The 20,382-nt window shown below is 39.1% G+C and overlaps 1 protein-coding gene across 10 annotated transcripts in view; it reads left to right on the top strand.

Annotated features, from left to right (window-relative positions):
- Positions 1 to 20,382, top strand: part of Zfand4 (zinc finger AN1-type containing 4) — a 69,778-nt gene that overhangs the window by 29,706 nt on the left and 19,690 nt on the right. For 8 of the 10 annotated variants that reach the window (XR_003487627.2, XM_027429203.2, XM_027429204.2 and 5 more), the window contains 2 exons: positions 1,431 to 1,617; positions 13,904 to 14,051. Coding sequence is in view for 9 of the 10 variants with exons in the window: in XM_027429203.2 (XP_027285004.1) it covers positions 1,431 to 1,617; positions 13,904 to 14,051 (335 nt within the window). In the remaining variant the exon portion in view is untranslated. The remainder of the gene's footprint in view (positions 1 to 1,430; positions 1,618 to 13,903; positions 14,052 to 20,382) is intronic. The other 2 variants (XM_035449016.1, XM_035449015.1) reach the window with 1 other exon arrangement.

Raw genomic sequence — 20,382 nt, 5'->3', positions numbered from 1 at the left:
TCAGGCAACATAAGTGTTTCAAAGAGGAAGGCAAGAAGCTATGTGAATATTGTCATTTTAATTAATACATTTTATGACTAAAGGAGCAGATAAAAATGTTATGCTTCAGACATAATGCTATGAAAGCACTATGGGGCATCTTTGATACTTTTACCTCATTACTTTCAGAGTTGAATATTTTTCTGTTAGTGTTTCTTTTTATTTTTCCTTGTAGTACTGGCAGTTGATCCAAGCTTGAGCCTTGTGCATGCTAGGCAAGTACTCTACCACTGAGCTTCATTCTCTGTTGGTGCCACTTCTTAAGGGCATTGCAGCGTTCCAACTTTGTTAATAAGTAAATGGAAGTTAGGTAACTTTGAAAATTGAGGACAACTGGGTATCACTGGCCAGTTATGGGGATTATCAGAGTGGCTCCAGTCTGCCTCTGTGAGTTTCATATGCTCTGACTGGACAGACACACACCCTGACCAAGACACGTGGGTCATGAGAGGAGCCTCTCAAGAACCATATATTGCTCCTTTGGCACACCAAAACGCCTCCCCTACACTATGCTTCAAGAAGCAAATATAAAATGTCTATTCTTATATAAAACTGAAGGGAGAAAATGATTTACTTGTTTTTTTCTTTCTTGTTGCTTTATTTTGTTGTTTTCTTTTGCTGCTGCAAACTGGACCTAGGACCTTGGGCATGCTAGATAGTCACTCTACCATCAAATTTTGTCTCTAGCTCTCTCTTGCCTCTAAATTCTTGAGTATGTCCCTCAATTGTGTGTATGTGTGCATGATTATTTTATAATCTAAAGTAAGTGGGATTTATAATACATTTAAGTGATTGATAGTTGGAACCAGTAAATAAAAGCACAGGAAGCTAAAGGGGTCTAGATAAAGTAATGATAATACTATATGACCTCATGTTTAAAGTTAAGCCCTGTCTTTGGGCATGTAACATAATGATGCATTTTTCTTTCATATTAATACAAAACAAGCCATAAATTTGAGAAGATGTGAAAGAGACATAGGAAGAATTGGAGGAAGGAGGGGGAAATGATGAAAATACAATACTCATTACATTCTCAAAAACTAATAAGGGATGCTGTGTGAAATAAAGAAATAGGCTGGAGAGATGGCTCAGCGGTTAAGAGCACTAACTGCTCTTCCAGAGGTCCTGAGTTCAATTTCCAGCAACCACATGGTGGCTCACAACCATCTGTTATGAGATCTGGTGCCTTCTGCTGGCAGGCAGGCAGAAAACTGTATACATAATAAAATCTTGAAAAAAAAAAGGAAATATAAAAATACCAGAAGCCTGTTGGAGAGTGTCATGTATCACATGTACAGTGTGCTTGTATAAATTCAGCATATGTTACTGTAAGAAGATGCAAAAATGTTGATATGAATTGAAAGCCTGTTTACCAATCTTTCCATTTGTAGTTCCCGTGGAAGACCCACTTAGGGAGCTTGCTGAATACATGGATTCCAGTCGAGATGAGGTCTGGGAAAAGACCTCTTGCAACAAACAAGTTACATTTTTGGTATACCGGGAAGGAGATCAATTGAATTTCTTTCGTGTAGTAGATAGGGGAGATGGCACTCTAACACCGTTATCTGAATCTTTAAGGTAAATAGGCTTCATTTGCACATTTCTCTTAGGAGACTGTACAGCATACTTCAGGAGCCTTTGGGTGTTCTTTAGGTTATTGAAGTAGCTATAGTGTATTATTAACAAGATCCAGTAGGTTCACCACCCCTTTCCTTCATGTGATAGATACTTAAAAAGGAATTCCTAAATTTTAATTTTAATTTTCTTTATATGATAGTTTTTTTTATTAAAAATGGTTTATTTCCATTTCTTTGTGAAACTCTAAGATGAGTATTAGAATATAGTCTTGTGATAATAGTATATCATGTAATCATGACATAGCAGAAAGGGTTAAATCCTAAAGTTGGTATCATTTTTAACTCTGCTACTTAAAAATGGGTAAATCTTTCTTTTTTATTTTGTTACTATATCAGAGGAGATAAATTATATATTACTTTTAAAACCAGAAGGAAAACACTTAAGTAGGCAGTAGAAAAATGAATTGGGCACTTTAAGTTACTATGAGTCATTCCTTTCACTTTTATTTTTATTTTTTCTGTTACATTTTTTATTATTTTTTACATTCCAATCCCAGTTCCCCCTTCCTCCTTTCCTCCCACTCCCCCCACTCCCCTCCCCCACCTCCCATTTGCTCCTCAGAGAGGGTAAGGCCTCCCCTAGGAAGTGTACTAATCTGTCCCATTATCTCGTTGAGGCAGGACCAAGGGACCTCTCCACCCCACACATCTCTGTGTCTAGGCTGAGCAAGGTATCTCTGCATATAGAATGGACTCCACTCAGTCAATTTGTGCATTAATGTTAGATCTTTGTTCCACTGCCTTATTTTTATTTTTAATTATAGTATTTATTTGTGTGTATGTGTGTTGGTGTGATTGTACCACAATGCACGTGGAAGTCAGAGGACATCTCGCTATGGACAGTTCTCTCTTTCCACCCTGTGTGTCCTGAGGATTGACTTCATGTAAGAAGGCTTGGCAGCAAGTGCTTTGACTGGTTGAACCAGCTCTTCAGCTCTCTTTTCACTTTTAAGTCATTAAATATAATTGATGGTTTATAGCCAGTACTAACTAATATAGAGGTATTGGTGTAATGTCGCATTGAGCATTCATCTCCTAGCTATAGTCCGGGTGCTGTAATGTTGCAAAAGGATATGATCTCTGGGATCAGATGAGTTGGCTTTCATTTCACCTGAAATGTAGAGTTAGAGATGGCCCGTGAGAAGTGATCGTAAATGAAGAGGAAGGCTTTGCTAAACAGACAAATAAAGAAAAGATACTACAGTCTTCACAAAGATAAAAATCTAGTGCTAAAATTATTTTAAAAAAAAACAAAAAACAACCTCCAGCTTGTGATCTGGAGAGCAGTGTCTTGGGGTGAGATATCTGTATACAGTATAGCTCCTGCTTTGTTCACCCCCCACCCACCACCACCACCCTAATACTAAATGGGACAGCAATGTGTATTCTGAGTTTTGTTAAGGGAAAGAACCTGTTTTCACTATCATATTCACAATGTGATGGAATTCAGAATGGCGATTGAGGGCCCTGGGTTTTTCTGGCTACTTGTTGGCTAGAGGCATATCTCGGCTTCCCTTTTGATTAATTCAGAACAAAGTGATTTGGAGCCTAAATGAAATCTTCAGACTCCCTTTACTTTTGCCATATTCAGTTGGGTAAACCAATCAGATTGGGTCATACCCACACTCAAGGACAGAATGTACTGGATATAACCAGGGGTGGAGAGCCATACAATTTCCCATAAGATTCTGCTCAGAGTATGTGGGAAAGAAAGGTTAGAACTGTGGTGTGTGTGTGTGTGTGTGTGTGTGTGTGTGTGTGTGTGTGTGTGTGTGTGTGTGTGTCTGTCTGTCTGTCTGTCTGTCTGTCTGTCTGTCTGTCTGTCTGTCTGTCTGTCTACGGAAAGCTGACTAACAATCAGAGGCTGTTTTCTTGATGGGTCAGGATCTCTGGATAACACTAGAAGTGTGATACTTGCCTTGGACTAGACTTGGAGAGGGTTAGTCATGTAGATTAATGAAGATTACTTACTACCTTGAATCACCAGCAGAATTCTTTTATAACAGTTTCTTCACATGAGAAGCCCTTGATAATATGCCATCCTCAGATTTCCAGGCCTTCTCATATGCCGTGTTTTTATATACCTTTTCCCATTTGCATGTAATGTCATTTCCACATCTCAATTTCATTTTCATTCAGCTAATTTCTAACATGCCTTTTCTGAAGCTAAGGCTGGCTTTGAGCTCAGAATCTGGCCTTATACTCCTGATCTTCCTTTACCTCCCAAGTGCTCAGAAATAAAGGTGCGTGCCACTGTGCCTGGCTCCCCTGGTTAATTTCTGGTTGTGTTATCTATATTTATTGTGTGTGTATGTACTTGTACTGTGCATACATGCATGTGAATATACATGTGGAGGTCAGAGGGAACTTGGCAGGAGCTGCTTCTATCTTTCTATTACATAGGTCACAGAGATGGAGCTGAGGTTGTTAGTCCTACACAGAAAGGACTTTTATTCACTGAGCCGTCTTGCTGGCCTATAATTGCAGTTTGTGTTTACCACTTAACCTAAATATTGTCATGAAGTTCATGAGGTTAATGTGTACTTTCTGTATAGGTCACCAAAAATAGAAAAAAAACATGATGGAGTGTTTGTTGTGGTTTGAATTTGAGAAGTTCCCAAAGCCACCTGTTTGGAGGCTTCGGTGTCAGTTGATGGGCTTTTGAGAAGTGATTGAATCCTAAATACTCAGACATAACTAATAGATTTGCCCCTTGGTGGGTTTATGATAGCACATTGGGAGGTGGGGCCTAGTTGAAGAAATGGGTATGAGGGGTACAGCCTGGAAACCATAATCCTGGCTGTGTCTTTTTTCTCTTAAAATATTTATTTTTGATTTGTGTGCATGTATATGTGTGTAGAAAATGGAGATTAGATGATAACTTCCAGGAGTTGGTTCTCTCCTCTTACGGGTCCTGGGAATTGAACTCGGTGTCAGGCTTGGAGGAAAGAGCCTTTCCCTCTGAAAGCTTTCTTCTCTTTCTCTCTGCTTCCTTCTGGCTGGGATGAGGTGAGTAGCTCTGCCTGCCGTGTGCTTCCCACCATGTTTTGTGTTATGATGGTCCAGGAATTACAGAACCAAGTGACCATGGATTGAAACTTCTAAAATTAAGAGGCAAAATAAATCTTCCCACCTCTTAAGTCATTCTGATCACTTGTCACAACAATGGAAGAGCTGAAACACTGAGAGAAAATTTTGTTCCCACTAAACCATCCAAGTGATGACCAATAAACCCACGAGAAAAGTTAGGTTAACTCCGATTCTACTGATGTATGATGGGCTTGTGTATTTGTTAGATGTGTACTATGGTAAGGGTCAAAATAACAAATAGAGGCTGCCACCACTTGCCCACTTCACAAGCTGGAATTGAAACAACTAGGGAGTAGTTTCTCAAGGAGTTGAGACTGAGAACATGAGAAGTTCAAGAGTGGATAGGAAGAGAGCTGAAGAAACACAGACTCTGAAGATTGGAGCAGAGAGAGAGTGAGTGTCTCCATGCAGGGTGATGCAGCAGCACAGGAGGTGGAAGAGGTTCCAGGAAAAGGCAGACTCCTAGGAAGTACAACCAACATAGATGGGGTTAGCATGGCACAGATGTTACTGATGCATCTCAACACTACTTTTCGGGAATCTGCAAAACAGGCTGCTGGTAGAGAACCTTCCTGCATTTCTCAACACACACAGTTGGTGCTGGTGTGAGGAAGGGAGAAGGGTGTGTCAGAGACCATGGATTTGGGAAACAAGCCCCTGTACTTTACTGTCCCCTTCCGTTTTGAAACCTTCTACAAACATGAATATGCTTTCAGTGAATAGCTTTGAAAACCAGTTTGGCCGTAGAGGAGACTGTCACACTATAATTCTATGTCAGAGGCACTGGTGGGCAACAAGAAAAGGTTGCAGATTTCCCCACTAATAGTGGAGGCTCTGAGGCTAGCTCAGAAACTGGAAGAACTGACTTCCCCGTTAACAGTGGAGGTTCTGGGGCTAGCTTAGGAACTGGAAGAACCAAGCAGAGGCACCTGATTAGATGGTAGCTGAATGCAGTTGTGGATTGCTGGCCTGCCATCCCAGTTCCTCAGTGCAGATAGTTGCTCTTACCTCTAGTTGACCTCACAAGAGTCCTGTAGTGCCTGACCTCAGCCTTTGCTCCCTTAGAGACACAGAACTAAACAACAAATGGAAATAAGAGCTGACTGGAATAGTAGTGGGTGTCCACTCTTTACACATGCAGGGGACCATTTCAGTACAGATAATGATTTCATTTTTTATTAAGATTATTTTGGTAATTGTTTTATGCATGCATTTTGCTTCACATTTTTCTTTTGTCTTTTAACACTTCCCTTTTGTTTTATTTGTATTATTGACCTTGTTTCTACCTCTCTCTTGTTTACTTTCACTCTTTTCCTCCTGCCTGTGTTTGAGTCCAGGCCTTTGCACATGCTAGGCAGCTGCAAATTATGAGCTAATGTTGCGCTCTCTTTTTAAATTTTCCAATGCTTTCTGATCTTTTCTCTTTCTTTTACTCTTAGGTAATTTTATAATTTTAAATTTTAAACAATTTATATAATTTTTCTTTTTTGTTTGTTTTTCGAGACAGGGATTCTTTGTGTAGCTTTGGAGCCTATCCTGGTACTTGCTCTGGAGACCAGGCTGGCCTTGAACTCACAGAAATCCGCCTGCTTCTGCCTTCCGAGTGCTGGGATTAAAGGCGTGCGCCACCAACGCCCCGCTACAATTTATGTAATTTTTATTTATGTGTGTGCATATCTGTCTACATGGTGGACAGAGGACAACTTGAGGGAATTCTACTATGTGGGTTGGGGTCTTGAACTCAGGTTGTCAGGCTCGGCAGCAAGTTCCATTGCATACTGAGCCATTTTTACAGTCCTATCTTTACTTTGTATTATTTGACCTGCCATTCTAGTTGTTGGTGGCATTTTATAATATTGTAGTTCTCCTTTGATTTTTACTTTATTTTGTCTGGTTTGCTTGCATTAGCATGTTGTTCTTTCCCATAGTGTTAGGGATTGAGCCTAATACTTGGAACTCTTTGTGTAGATGATCTACCACTGAGCCATTCTCCATCTTAGCTAGGAGAAAGTGTATCCTGCTTACCATGATTCATCTCTGCTGGGACCTTGAAATATCTCTACTTAAAAAATCGAGCATATAAGGCCGGTAAGATGGCTCAGCAGGTAACAGGTATTTGCTGCATGCTGATGCAAGCCTGAAAACTTGAGTTGGACCCCTGAACCTCACATCAGGTAGAAGACAGGGACAGACTCTCTGCAACCGTCCTCTGACCTCAGTATGTGTATCATGGCGCTCCACCACACCACACCACACCACACCACACACACACACACACACACACACACACACACACTAATAATAGTAATTATTATGAATTAGCAAAAGAGGTCATAAAAACTCATAGCTAAGAACTAGGCCTCGAGTAGATACAGTTAAGGATGCCTGGGGATCTAGATTTGGATATTCACTCCTATAATACCAGGAGATAGGGCAAAGATGGTGGATCTCATATGTCCAAGGGACCTCAGTGCAGGTCATTCCCATATTTCTTCAGACTTCGCATTACTGAGAAGAGGTTTAGCCACATAGTTAGAGCATAGTCCATAGACAGACTCCAACACAACTGCCTAAACTGTCAGAGGGATACCTCTTGTTATAAGACCTACAAAGAAAATAGGAGCCCGGTGTTGGTGGCACACTCCTTTAATCCCTGCACTCGGGAGGCAGAGACAGGCAGATCTCTGTGAGTTCGAGGCCAGTCTGGTCTACAGAGTGAGTTCCAGGACAGCCTCCAAAACAATACACAGAAACCCTGTCTTGACAAAACCAAACAACAACAACAAAGAAAGAAAATAGGGATCTGGTTTTCAAAATATTCTCTAATGATTTGTTCTGTCTGTCTGATGTAACATGTGTATGTTTCTCAGTCAATTTTTTATATTTTGATATGTTTGATGAACACTGATTTTTTTTAAGTTACAAAATAACACTGGGCATTGTAATGCTCACCAGCAGTTGGGAAGCATGAGAGAGTGAATCTCTGCAAGTTCAAGATCAGCCTGGTTTAGGCAGTTCTAGGCCATTCAAGCCTACCTCCGTGAGACCTTGTTTCAAAAAAAAAAAGAAAGAAAGAAAGAAAGAAAGAAAGAGGTTGCATTAATAATATACATGGCATCAAAGTGTTGATGTCTTGTGATTGTTTCACTGCAGTTTGAATGTGCTAGGCTTTGATGTGCTAAGTGTTACTCAGCTCCACTCCTGGGCAGAAGCAGTGGCATGTACTGCACAGACTAGCCAGTCTGTCTCTGCTCTGGGAAACCTGGGCTCCTGAGCAGATCTGAATTCTGTATAATCTTGTAATCGTGTTAAAAACATGATTGTTTTGATCTTTTTCTATTTTAAGGTGTAAAAACTACTCTTCATTCATGGGCCCACATAGATGACAGGTCTACTTTGACCCATAGCTCTGTTTTGCTAAGATACTTAATCAGATTCATTCACATACAAAATATTAATATTTTTAGTCCCCAATCATTTAATGAATCATGCTGCCTTGTTTTTTAAGAAAGAAATCTAAGCAGACATTGTAAGGATTAAATGATAACTTGCCTTTAAAAAACCCAATGAGGAAGTTAAGTTTGGTAACTCAGGGCTGCAATCCCAGTACACTGGAAAACTGAGAACAGCCTGGGCTAGAGTTCCAGGTCAATTTGAGATTCTGGTTCAGATCTTGTCTTTAAAAAGCCAAAGTCAGATGATAACTTGGCTTTGGGATGAACAATATCCGTGTCAAAGTAAATGTCATATTTGCCCACCTGTTATTCTGTATCATTATTAATAGTATAGAGAATATTTATATATTTAAAAATTCAAGAGACTATTGCAGTAGGCTTCATATAAGAGTGCTTGCTGCTCTACTTCTAGAAGACCAGAATTTGATTCCCAGTACTCACATCGGGTGGGTCACAACCTCTTGTAACTCCAGGTCCAGTGGATCCAATGGCCTTCTCTGGTCTCCACTCATACCTCCAACATACACACACACACACACACACACACACACACACACACACATGAATAAAAATAAAAGCTAAATCTTTAAAAATGAATATTAAATATGTAGATTTTTAGGGACTCAAACTCTATTATAAATTGTCTTAGTCTAGTTTTATTTTTCCCATTGAACATAAATGATTGGTTTCTAACTGATCTCATGAATCTGATTGTTGAGAAAGTATACGAATGATTCTTTAACAGGCATGTGATACACATCTGTAATCCCAGCATTGGTGAGACAGAAGCATGATTGCTGAAAGCTCAAGGTCAAAATGGTCTACATAATGAATTACAGACCAGTCAAGGCATCATAGGGAGACTCTGTCTCAATCCTTTTCATGACCATAAGATTGTATTAGAAACAACTTAGAGTATTCCTTAAAGGGTAAAGCTAAAATACCATAGTGCATCAGGGAAAGATTTGGAGTTAAAATATTTCAAGATAATATCCAGGCAGTGGTGGCACATGCCTTCAATCCCAGCACTTGGGAGGCAGAGGCAGGCGGATCTCTGAGTTCAAGGACAGCCTGGTCTACAAAGTGAGTTCCAGGACAGCCAGGGCTGTTACATTAGAGAAACCCTGTCTCAGAAAAAAACCCAAAATTCTTTTTCAAGATAATCAAGACTGGAGTACACTGAATCATTCCTTCTAACTTTATAAGGTAAACTGAAAAACCTTCGTTTTTCAGGTATGTTGACATACAGAGATGAAAGCTATCACTGTTTTAATTTTGTCACTCATTGTCAAGCATGATGCAGTAACATCTGTTATTTGTTACCTGGGGGAGCTACAGGAAGTAATAGGAAAATTTAGTTTTGGAACTACACAAATTGTTTGGATCTTAAGCCTAATATCCACTGTCTTTCTGGTCTTGAGCCAAATCATTTAACCTCTTATTTTTTTAAACTATTTATTTATTTTTTTTAATTAGAAAGGGGGTCACTCTACAGCCCTGACTGTTTTGGAACTCTTTTGTAGACCAGAGTGGCCTTGAATTCACGGAGATCCAACTCCTCAGTTTCTTACCCACTGCTGCCAATCTGGGACTCCTTGGGGTCTGAACCTAAGGTGGAATGGGAACTTTGAATAGGTTCTCCAAGAGCCAGTTCAGCCGTCCCTACTGTGAGCCAACCCACCCACCACTGGGCCCTACTAAGCAAGACCCAAATCCTACTGAAACCCACTCAGGTCTGCAGGTGTCATCCCCACCCCTGCTATCCTCTACCTCCTGTTGCCCCCACCCCCTGTTCACCTACCACCCAGATCTGAGGCTGCTTTGAGTCTGAGCTGGAGTTTAAATCATCTCAAATAGGGACCCCCAGAACCAGTTTACCTGCCCTCAACCCCACATGGTTTCAACCACTCCATCCACTGCACAAATCTGAGGTGGAAATCCAAAGAGCAAACTCGTAAAGCCTCAATTCCCAGCCTCCTACCTACTGGTGATCCCTGGGACCTCCTGATCCCAATCCAGAAGCACAGTTAGAGATAATCCAACCCAGTCCTCTCTTTACCCACTGAGCCTGTCAGACCATGTGGAATCTCATCTGGAACTTCAGAGTGGCCCCAAGACAGAAAAAACAGGTTTCCTTTGCTGTGATCAAACACCATTACCAAAAGTAACTTGGGGAGGGAAGGGTTTATCTTAGCTTGCAGCTTTCAGATTACACTCAATCACTGAGGGAAGTTGGGGCAGGAACTCAGAGCACAAGCTTGGAGGCACAGACTGAAGCAGAAGACATGGAGGAACACTGTTTACTGACTTATTCAGCCTGCTTTCTTAGCACCCAGAACCAACTGCTCAGGGGTGGTCGCACTGCTTACAGTGAGCCCTCCCACATACATTATTAACCAAGCATATTCCCCACAGGCTTGCCCACAAACCAGTCTGGTGGGGGTACTTTTTCTGTTGAAATTCCTCTTCACAAGTAACTCCAGTTTGCCTCAAGTTGAAAAAAAGACACATCATATAATAAGTAAGGAAATAAAAGATGTGTTTAATAAAAACTTTGAGATATTGAAGAAAGAAATTGAAGGCATTAAAGATGGAAAGATCTAGCGTGCTTATGGGTTGGTAGTAATAACAATGTGACAGTGGCCATCTTACTGAAAGCAACCTGCAGATTCATTGCCATCCCCATCAAATCTTAAACTTCACATAGAAACAAGCAAGCCCTAGAATAGCCCAAAACAACTTTGAACAGTAAAAGGTATTACCTTTCCTGATTTTCAGATGTACTCCAGAGCTACAGTAGTAAAACCAGCATGGCATTGGAAAAACAACAGACAGACAAGTTGGGGCTGGAGAGATGGGTCAGTGGTTAAGAGGACTGCTCTTCCAGAGGATCTGGATTTGATTCCCAGCACCCAAATGGTGGTTCACAACCGTCTGTTTCTTGGTGATCCATCACTTTCTTTAGGTCTCCAAGGGCACCACATGCATACGGTACACAGACATACATGCAGTTAGAAACCCATATTCATGCAAAAATAGTTTTAATTAAAAAAGAGGCACTGATCAATAGAATAGAATTTAAGTCCTGCTCCACACATCCTAGGACCCCTGACATTTTACAAAGAAGTCAAAAATATGCATTGGTGAAAAGACAGCATCTTCAACAAATGGTCTTGGTTGAACTGCATAGTTGCTTGTCAAAGAATGAAGCCATACCCTTCTCTCTCATGTTGTACAAAGCTGGATTCCAAATGGATCAAAGACCTAGATATGAGACCTGATATCCTGAATCTGATGGAAGAGAAAGTAGGGAATAAGTTTGAGCATATAGGCACAGGAAAGGCCTTTATGAAGCAGACCCGGATAGCGCAGACATTAAGAGTGAAGAAATGGCAAAGGACATCCCCATTTGAAGAGACAGCCTAGAAAACGGGAAAATTATTTAGCAATTACACATCTGAAAGTTCTAGAGTAAAAAAATACTAAACATTTAGCAAACTGCAACTAAATGGGACATGGATCTAAACAGAGTTCTCAAAAGATGAGACACAAATGGCTGAAAAACACTTCGAAAAGTGTGCAACATCCTTACCAATCAGAGACACACAAAACTGCATTGAGATTTCATCTTATCCCAGTCAGAATGGCCAAGATTAATAAAACTAATGACAGCAGCACAGGGAAAAGGGAACCACGTGTTTACATCTTGTAAGAATGCAAATTGGTACAGTCACTATGGAAAAAAAATCAGTGTGGAGGTTCCTCAAAAAGCTGAAAATGGATTTACCACAAGATCCAGTTATACAGCTTTTGGGCATAAGCATCTTATTACAGAGGTACTTGCTCATCTACATTCATTGATTCTGTATAATAGCATCTGGAAACAGCCTAGGTGTCCAACAACTGAGTACTGCATGATGGCAATGTGGTACATTTATAGAATGGGGTATACTCAGCTGTTATATATTTTCAGGTGAATGGATGGAACTGGAACATCCTGGGCAAGGTAACCTAGACCCAGCAAGACAAGCACTATGTTTTCTGTCATATGTGACTGTTAGCTTTATAAATGTGTGTTTCACTTAGAATGCCCACCTCTAGCCAAGGACTTATTCACAACTAACAACTCCTGGGAGAGGGAAAATCCATTTTCTTCAATGGAGTGACACTGGGTACATTAACTACAGTTCAGGGTAGACTAACACAAACTGGACTCCATGGCTTTTGTTTTTGTTTTTGTTTTTGTTTTTGTTTTTTTTTTAAGAGAAAGGGAGAACATGAGGATGGATGTGTAGGGAGGTGGGGATTATCTTGGAGGAGTTGGGGAGAGTAATGAATATGATCAAAATATATTGAAAGTCTCAAAAGAATAAAACATTACTTTTAAAATACTAGTTTTTGTTTGTGTTTTAGACAGTCTCACTATGCCGCCATGGCTAGCTTGGAGCTCACTATCTAGACTAGTCCCGTCTCAAATTTACAGAGATCCACACATTTCCACCTCTTGAGTGCTGGAATCAAAGGCTGAATCACCACTCCAGACTTTACATGTTTAAATTTCATTTACTTATTTAGTGTGTGGGGGGTGGGTATGTGCCTGCCACTGCACACACCTGGAGATTATTTAGTGCTGGGGGTGGGTATGTGCCTGCCATTGCACACATCTGGGGATTAGAAGACAACTTTCAGGATTTTGTTTCTTCTTTTCACCCCGTGAGTGCTTGGGCAAGCACCTTTCCTCCTGAACCATGTTGTTGTCCCACCACTCTTAATTGCAGTTTTTCATTTATAAAAGGGGACATAGTATCTACTTTATAGGTTTTTGTAAAGGAACGGTCTTCAAGGAGAGCTGATAGAGCAAGCATCCAGCACACAGTTGGTAGTACTGTCAGTGCACTGCAGTGATATTGGAGTCTCTCAGCTCTACTTGATTTCAGCAGTGTTAAATAGTGATGCAGCATTTCCCCCAATTGTTTTCTCCTAAGAAATGTTTGTATGTGTTTGTGCACATGTGAGTGTGTGGCACTTGTATGTTGGTGTATGTTCATGTGTGTGTGTAGCGACTGCAAGTAGACCTCAGGTTTGTTCTTCAGGAGATGTCCACCTTGTTTTTTGAGATAGGGTCTTTCATTGGCTTAAAGTTCTATGGGGAGGATAAACTGGCTGGCAGTGAGCCTCAGGGATATGGCTGTCTCCACTTTTCCCATGCTAGGATTACAAGTCCATGCCTTCATACCCAGCTTTTAAAATTGGGTTTTTGGAACTGAACTCCAGTACTTGTGCTGGCAAGGCAAACGATTTACCCACTGAATTGTGTCCTTTGCCCCCAAAATAATGCTTGGGATATGCTAGATATGTAGCTCAATATCTAGCATGCTTGCCTAGCACACACAAAACCCTCAATTCAATCCCTAGGACTACATTAAACTGGGTGTGGGTGGCACACACCTGTAATCCCAGCATTCAGAAAGCGGAGGCAGCAGGATTAAAAGAGCAAGCACTTCCTTAGCTGCAAAGTTTGGGCCAAAGAACCATTTTTGAAATTTATATTCTTTCATTTACAATGGCAAAATGTAGTTAGTGTTTCCTATGTAGCAGGATCTGTAGTTACTATTGTACACAGGGCTGTTAATCCTCACCTGGTGCCAAGCATGTTTTAAGTCCTTACCGTTTCCCTTGCAGTGGTGGTTCTGTGTATAATTTGTATACAGATGAGGATGAAGAAGCTGAGCCTTCTCCTTCTGGGCAACAGATCATTGAAAATTCAATAACTATGAATAAGATGAAGCTGCTGAAGGCTAAGATGGAGAACATGAATCTCAGCAAAAAGGTGAAGCTGTTGGCTCTTGGCCAAGCTTTTCTCTAGCTTAAGTGGCAGGACTCACAGAGCTGAGGTCTGCTGATGACTGTGGAAAATTATAAAATGTTCCTTATTTCACGTTTCTGGTCTCAACTTATTTATTAAGATGTGACAAATGAACATTGAAGTGTTTAGTCTAGCAAGACACCTGAAAGGGTTATGCACACATCTTTATAATGTCATAGCTGTAACATGAAAAGAGATAGTAAGAGATAGCTTAGTCTTTCAGTAATTTCAGTAATCAAAAATATGATTTCAAGATTTGCTCTTAGTGAGATAGGCACACTATAGCCCAGGCTGGCCAGAACTTAGTATATAGTCCAGATCTTCGTAAACTCTCAGCAGTCCTCTCTCAGTCCTCCAAATGCTTGGATGATAGGTGTGTGCCACCAGGCCTAAGAGATATTTACTATTTTTGCTTCAGTGGATACACCAGTTTTCTAAAGCAGTTCCAAAGTGAATAACCAATGTACATTCTTTCCAGCATTGGGTGAGACTTGCAGTTTCCCACATTCTTGACAGTTGTTTTTGTTTCTGGATATGAGTCTGTCTGTCTCTACAGCTGCACTATTCCTTGACTTCTTTTCACTCTGTTAGTGCCTCCCCATATAAATACACAGACTTTTAAAGTACTGTTTGAAACCTGGCCAGATGATCAGCAAATTAAGGCACTTGCCACATCCCTGTAAATTCAGGTTCAAATCTTATTGAGGTAGGAGGAGAGAACTGAAAGTTATATGGCAAATCACATAATAATAATTTAATAATAATAATGGTAATAATAATATAATCATCAATGATAATAATAGTAAAATTTAGGCTTTGCTTGATGCATTTTACAGGTAAATACACTTATTTAATTGTAACTCAAAGAAGTTCCATTTTTTTCTTCTTTTGTTTGTTTGAAATAGGATCTCACTGTGTTTGCCTGGTTTCTTGGAACTCACTATATAGATCAGGCTGACCTTAAACTTACAGAGAACTGCTTGCCTCTGTTGGCATTGAAGGCAGGTGGTACCACACCTAATTCCTCTGCCTTTTCCTATAAAGGATTCCTTCACAGTCTTCCCTAAGATAAACACTAGTTTTACACATATTTTCACAAATAATTTTTGTGCACTATGGAACTTTATATAAATAAACACCATTAACAATACAGTGTTTTTATACAATTATAGTTTATTTTCTTCAATATCAATTTTAAAAGTATTTTAAATGTATTGTACAAATACACAGTGGTTCTTTTTGTTTCTCTTTTCTGTGTTCAGCATTCAAGTGTTTGAGTTTTGGCTTTTATTAATGGAGCCACTTGGAGCATGTGTATGCATTCTTTAAAGGACACATGCACTTTGTTCTTTTCGTCATATACTTAGCAGGAAACTTAGTCATAGAAAAGATATCATGTTTTATGGAAATAGCAGCTATTCGATGTATACCATATTACACTACACTTTGTAAGGTGTAGGATTAGACTGCCTAAGTAAGTTCTATGCCAATTTAGGCGACCATAATGAGACCCTGTCTCAAAACAGACAAACATAAAGAAGTTACAATGACTGCTTTGCATAGGTTTTTAACCAGTTTATTATACTTCCATTAATAGCAGAGTGTTCTGGTTTGTGCCAATTCTTGCCAACACTTAATATTTATCAGTGTTTTCATCTTAACCATTCTTGGGATTGTGTACTTTTTTAAAATAAGGAATAATGTTAATTTTTAAAAAATGTTGGCTCTTCATTTGGTTAAAATTCTGTCCTTTGTACATTGCCAAATATTTTGCTCATTTTAAAATTAGGTTATCTTTTATTTATTGGTTTGTAGACATTTAAAAATGTATTTTGGAGCTGAATCTGTGATGCACTCATGTAATACTAGGCCTTTGGAGGTGGAGGCAGGAACATCAGGAGTTCAAAGTCAGCCTCAGCTGTATAGCATGCTTGAATCTAGTCTGGACTACTTGAGGCCTGTCTCAAAGCAACCAATGCACATATATTTGCATGTATGATATAAAATCTTTATCAGATGTGTGGTTTGCAGTTTCTAATACTCTGTGACTTGCTCTTTCACCTATTTTTGTTGACTATTGTTAATCTTAATGTATTATAATTTATCAGTTTTGCTTTGATGATTGGTATTTAATAATTTTTTATGAAATATTTCCTATCACAGGTCTTGAAGACATGCTTCCATGTTTTTCTCCAAAACTTTTAGATGGTTATTTCTTTCCAATTTAGGTCTACAATTCTTCTGATTTTTTTTTTAAATATGTTTGGTTAAAGATCTTGTGTTTTTACTCAGATGTTGAAAAATTGGCAGCAAACTATGCTCTAATTCTTGTTTATGTAGTAACAACTTTGATATTTATGAAGCAAAACTGCAAGAAATAGATGAGTGCTTATCCTCAAAGATTTTCACTCAGCATAGCTGCTAGAACAGAGAATTGGAAAGGTTTCTGAGAGGACCTGAGGAACAGTATCAACTTACTTGACCCAGGTGCATTTGCAAAATGCTTCATCCTACAGCAGAATACACATTTCCTTTTAAGGAAACACATGTAGAACTTTACCACAAACCAAAACAGTATTTTGTACATAAAATAAATTCTAATAAATTTCAGGAAGATTCAAATCTTTAAAAATGCTCTGATTTACAAAATAATAAAACTGGAAATCAGTGATAGATATCTGGGGAAAATCTGATATTTCAAAATAACACACTTCTGAGTAACTTATAGGTCAAAGAAGAAATAGGAAGAGTTGAAACATATTACCCCAAATAAAACAATTCTGATAGTTCAGGATAATGATCTTTTTAAGAATATGAAATAATTTGTGTTGTTGGCATGTTGGTTATGATGCATTTTCTTTTCTTATGTTTCTAAATTTTTGCTAATGTTTTTCTCAGGATTTTTATTCATTAAGGGGAAGTGATCTTCAATTTTCCACCAGAGAGGACACTATCACCTAGTTACTATTTTTAACTTATTTTTATACTAAATGATGGTAAAATACATGAAATTTGCTATCTATCTTGTTTGTTTGTTTATTGACAGAGTCTCACATAGCCTAAGCTAGCCTCAAACTCACTGTATAGTTGAGGCTCGTCTTGAACTTTTGATTTTCTTGTCTCTATCTCCCACATGCTGGGACTATAGGAATGTGCAACCACATGAGCTTTAATTGTCTTTAAATGTAATCCTGTTAGTGGTGTTAAGTATGTTTACATCTTTATCCAATTAGTCTTCAGAACTTTATCTTACAAAACTAAAACTCGGTATTCCTTAAAACCATCTCTTTATACTCCTCCCTTTAACCTCTTGCAAGTACTATCCCACTTCTGTTTCTGTGAGTTTGTCTACTATCGACACCATGCGTAAGTGAACTATCAGAGTACTTGTGGCCAGATTATTTAATTCAGTATGACATCTCTGAGGTTCTTTCATAGTGTAGCATATGTCAGAATCTCCTTTCTTTTTTAGACTGAATAATTCCCTTGCTCATATATACCACATTTTGTTCATTCATTTACCTATTAGTAGACACTTAGGTTGCTTAGGTATTGTGAATATTGGTGGTATAAACATGGGTACAAATACCTCTTTGGAAATTTGTCTTTCTCTCTCTCTCTCTCTCTCTCTCTCTCTCTCTCTCTCTCTCTCTCTCCCCCCCCCGCTCCCTCTCCTCTCTCTCTCCCTCTCTCCTCTCCCTTCCCCTCTCCCTCCCCTCCTTCCCTCCTCCTCCCTCCCTCCCTCCTCCCTCCCCCTCCTCCCTCCCTCCTAGATAATCTGACACATATACACAGTGGCCCTCTCCCGTTTCCCTTTCATTTCTGTCCAATACCCGTCCCCTCCACTGAATTTAACCAGGAGCATCTATCTATGTGGTCATAAATTTGAACTTTTCCAGTGGAGTCTGTAAACTCAGCAGTGGTTACACAACTGGTGACAATTATGTTAGATATTTTAAGGAGTATAAGCCCACTGTTTTGTAAATTATTCTTCAGTTTTGATTTATCTGTGTTATACTATGATTACTGGTTACTTCTTTGGCATAAATGTCTCATAAAAGATGTATTCTTTGTTTAATACATCCACAGAAACATATGTCAATTGATATTATTTTCAATTTACCACTTTAGGATTTCCCTCTTAGCTCAATTTAGATATGTTTTGCTGGCTGAGGCTTTTTGACTTTTCATTTATTTAATTTTTAGTTTTAATACATGAAAATCAGATAATGTCATTTATGGTTGTGCTGTTTAGAAGTTAATTATTAGAGATCTGATATTCTCCATATGTATCTGGTGTATATTCAAAAGATAGTTTATTCTCTCTAAACTTCAGAGTAAAAGTTTTGCAGGTATCTATCTGTAAGACCTACCTTATTGATTGCTTAGGTATGATTCTTTACTTTTGCTAGTTTGGTGTCTTCTGCAGTGGGAACCATAATACATGAAAACCCACTAAAGGTTTCTGCATGTTTCTTTTCATCTTACAGGAGTATTTGCTATGTGGTCTGACAAGTATCAATAACACTTTGTGCTAATTCTAAAGGACAGGGGGCACTTACTGTCCTGGACTGTATCTTTAACACTTGCTTTCCCAATGTCGTCCCAGACCTGACACCTTTTGCCTCCTGCACATTAGCTAAGCAACAGTCAGAAAACTTACTTTGTTTTCTCCTTTCTCCATTTTGTTTCCATGTTTTTAGTTGAGCAGCACTTCTACTTTTAAAGAATATATAATGTAAATAATTTTCTATCCTTAGCCCTGCTGATGTTTTAGTGTTAATGCCATGGTTGCTAGGAGTCTTTTTACTGAACTTTCCTCATACCTTTTGGTTAGTTGCATATCTTAATAAATTCCATAGGAAAGACATGTAAGTATTGAATTTTCTGAAGTCTAAAACTTAGGAAAAAACCTTAAGTGCTAATTTAAAGACCGCTTTCAAGGATCATTTCTATAACTGGTGACTGATGATTTATTCAGATAAGATGTTTGGGGTTACCAACAATGTTGTTCTGCTGCTCCACTGCTTTTTATACTGCAAATGAAAAGTCATCTTGCCAATGCACCCCACTTTTCTTTGTAAATGACTTGTTTAAATTGTATGCGACTGCCTATCTTAGTCAGTATTCTTGTACTGTGAAGAGATGCTGTGACCACAGCAACTCTTATAAAAGAAAGCATTTAATTGGGGTTTGCTTACAGTTTCAGAGATTTAGTCCATTCTCATCATGGTGGGGAGTATGGTGGCCCGCAGGCAGACATGGTGCTGGAGAAGTTGAGAGTTCTACATCCGGATCTTCAGGCAGGAAGAGAGAGACACTGGGTCTGGCTTGGGCTTTTTGAAGCCTCAAAGCCCACCCTCAATGACACACTTCCTCCAATAAAGCCAAACCTTCTCCAACAAGGCCATGCCTCCTAATCCTTTCAAATAGTGCCATTCCCTAAGCAATCAAATCTTTGAGGCTATGGGGGCCATTCTTATTCAAACCCGTCATAATTTTTATTTATCAGGTTCTTGCTATGTACCCAGACTGGCCTTGAATTTGCAATCTTTGAGCCTCGCCTTACTGAGTGCTCAGATTACGTGTGTGTGTGTGTGTGTGTGTGTGTGTGTGTGTGTGTGTGTGTGTGTGTGTGTGTGTGTGTGTGTGACCAGGTTCTGTTGGTGTGTGTGTGTGTGTGACCAGGTTCTGTTGGTGTGTGTGTGTGTGTGTGTGTGTGTGTGTGTGTGTGTGTGTGTTACCAGGTTCTGTTGGTTCCCCCCACACCTTATGCCTCTTCCCTAATCTTGGGTTTCAAACCCAGGGCCTCACACAGGCTAGGCAAGCACTGTGACACTGCGACACTTCCAGCCCTGGCTTTGGTCTTCTAAGGATATGGCTAGGAGATGAACTGTTCTGGGTCAATTTTACTGTATGTTTATGCTCTTTAACACGAAGACTTCACCATTAGTTTTTATAACTTGCTGATTTTATGATGTTTAGCTTTTATTTCATTTTGTTTGTAGGGAACTTCCTTTATACATATGTTTGGACTTCATTTTATAGTAACTATTTTCTGTTATCTTTTAAAATTCTTTGTATTTTATTTTCATTCTTTTGGATACCCTTTCTTAGTACTCTTGATTAACTGTCTTGTTGAATCTGGTTTTCTTTAGGTGTCTTATGGTTTAATTTTCATTTTGAAATGATTTCATTTTTTACTGATTATTTCTAAGGTTGGCCAGGTTATATAGTATCTTCTAATTTTTTTGTTCATTGTGTCTTTTATAATTTGATGTGTTGTTTGAATATT

Source organism: Cricetulus griseus, chromosome 8, assembly GCF_003668045.3.
Source record: "Cricetulus griseus strain 17A/GY chromosome 8, alternate assembly CriGri-PICRH-1.0, whole genome shotgun sequence".
Lineage (NCBI taxonomy): Eukaryota > Metazoa > Chordata > Mammalia > Rodentia > Cricetidae > Cricetulus > Cricetulus griseus.
Note: the sequence above shows the minus strand (reverse complement) of the source record. Positions and strands in the feature narration are given on the sequence as shown.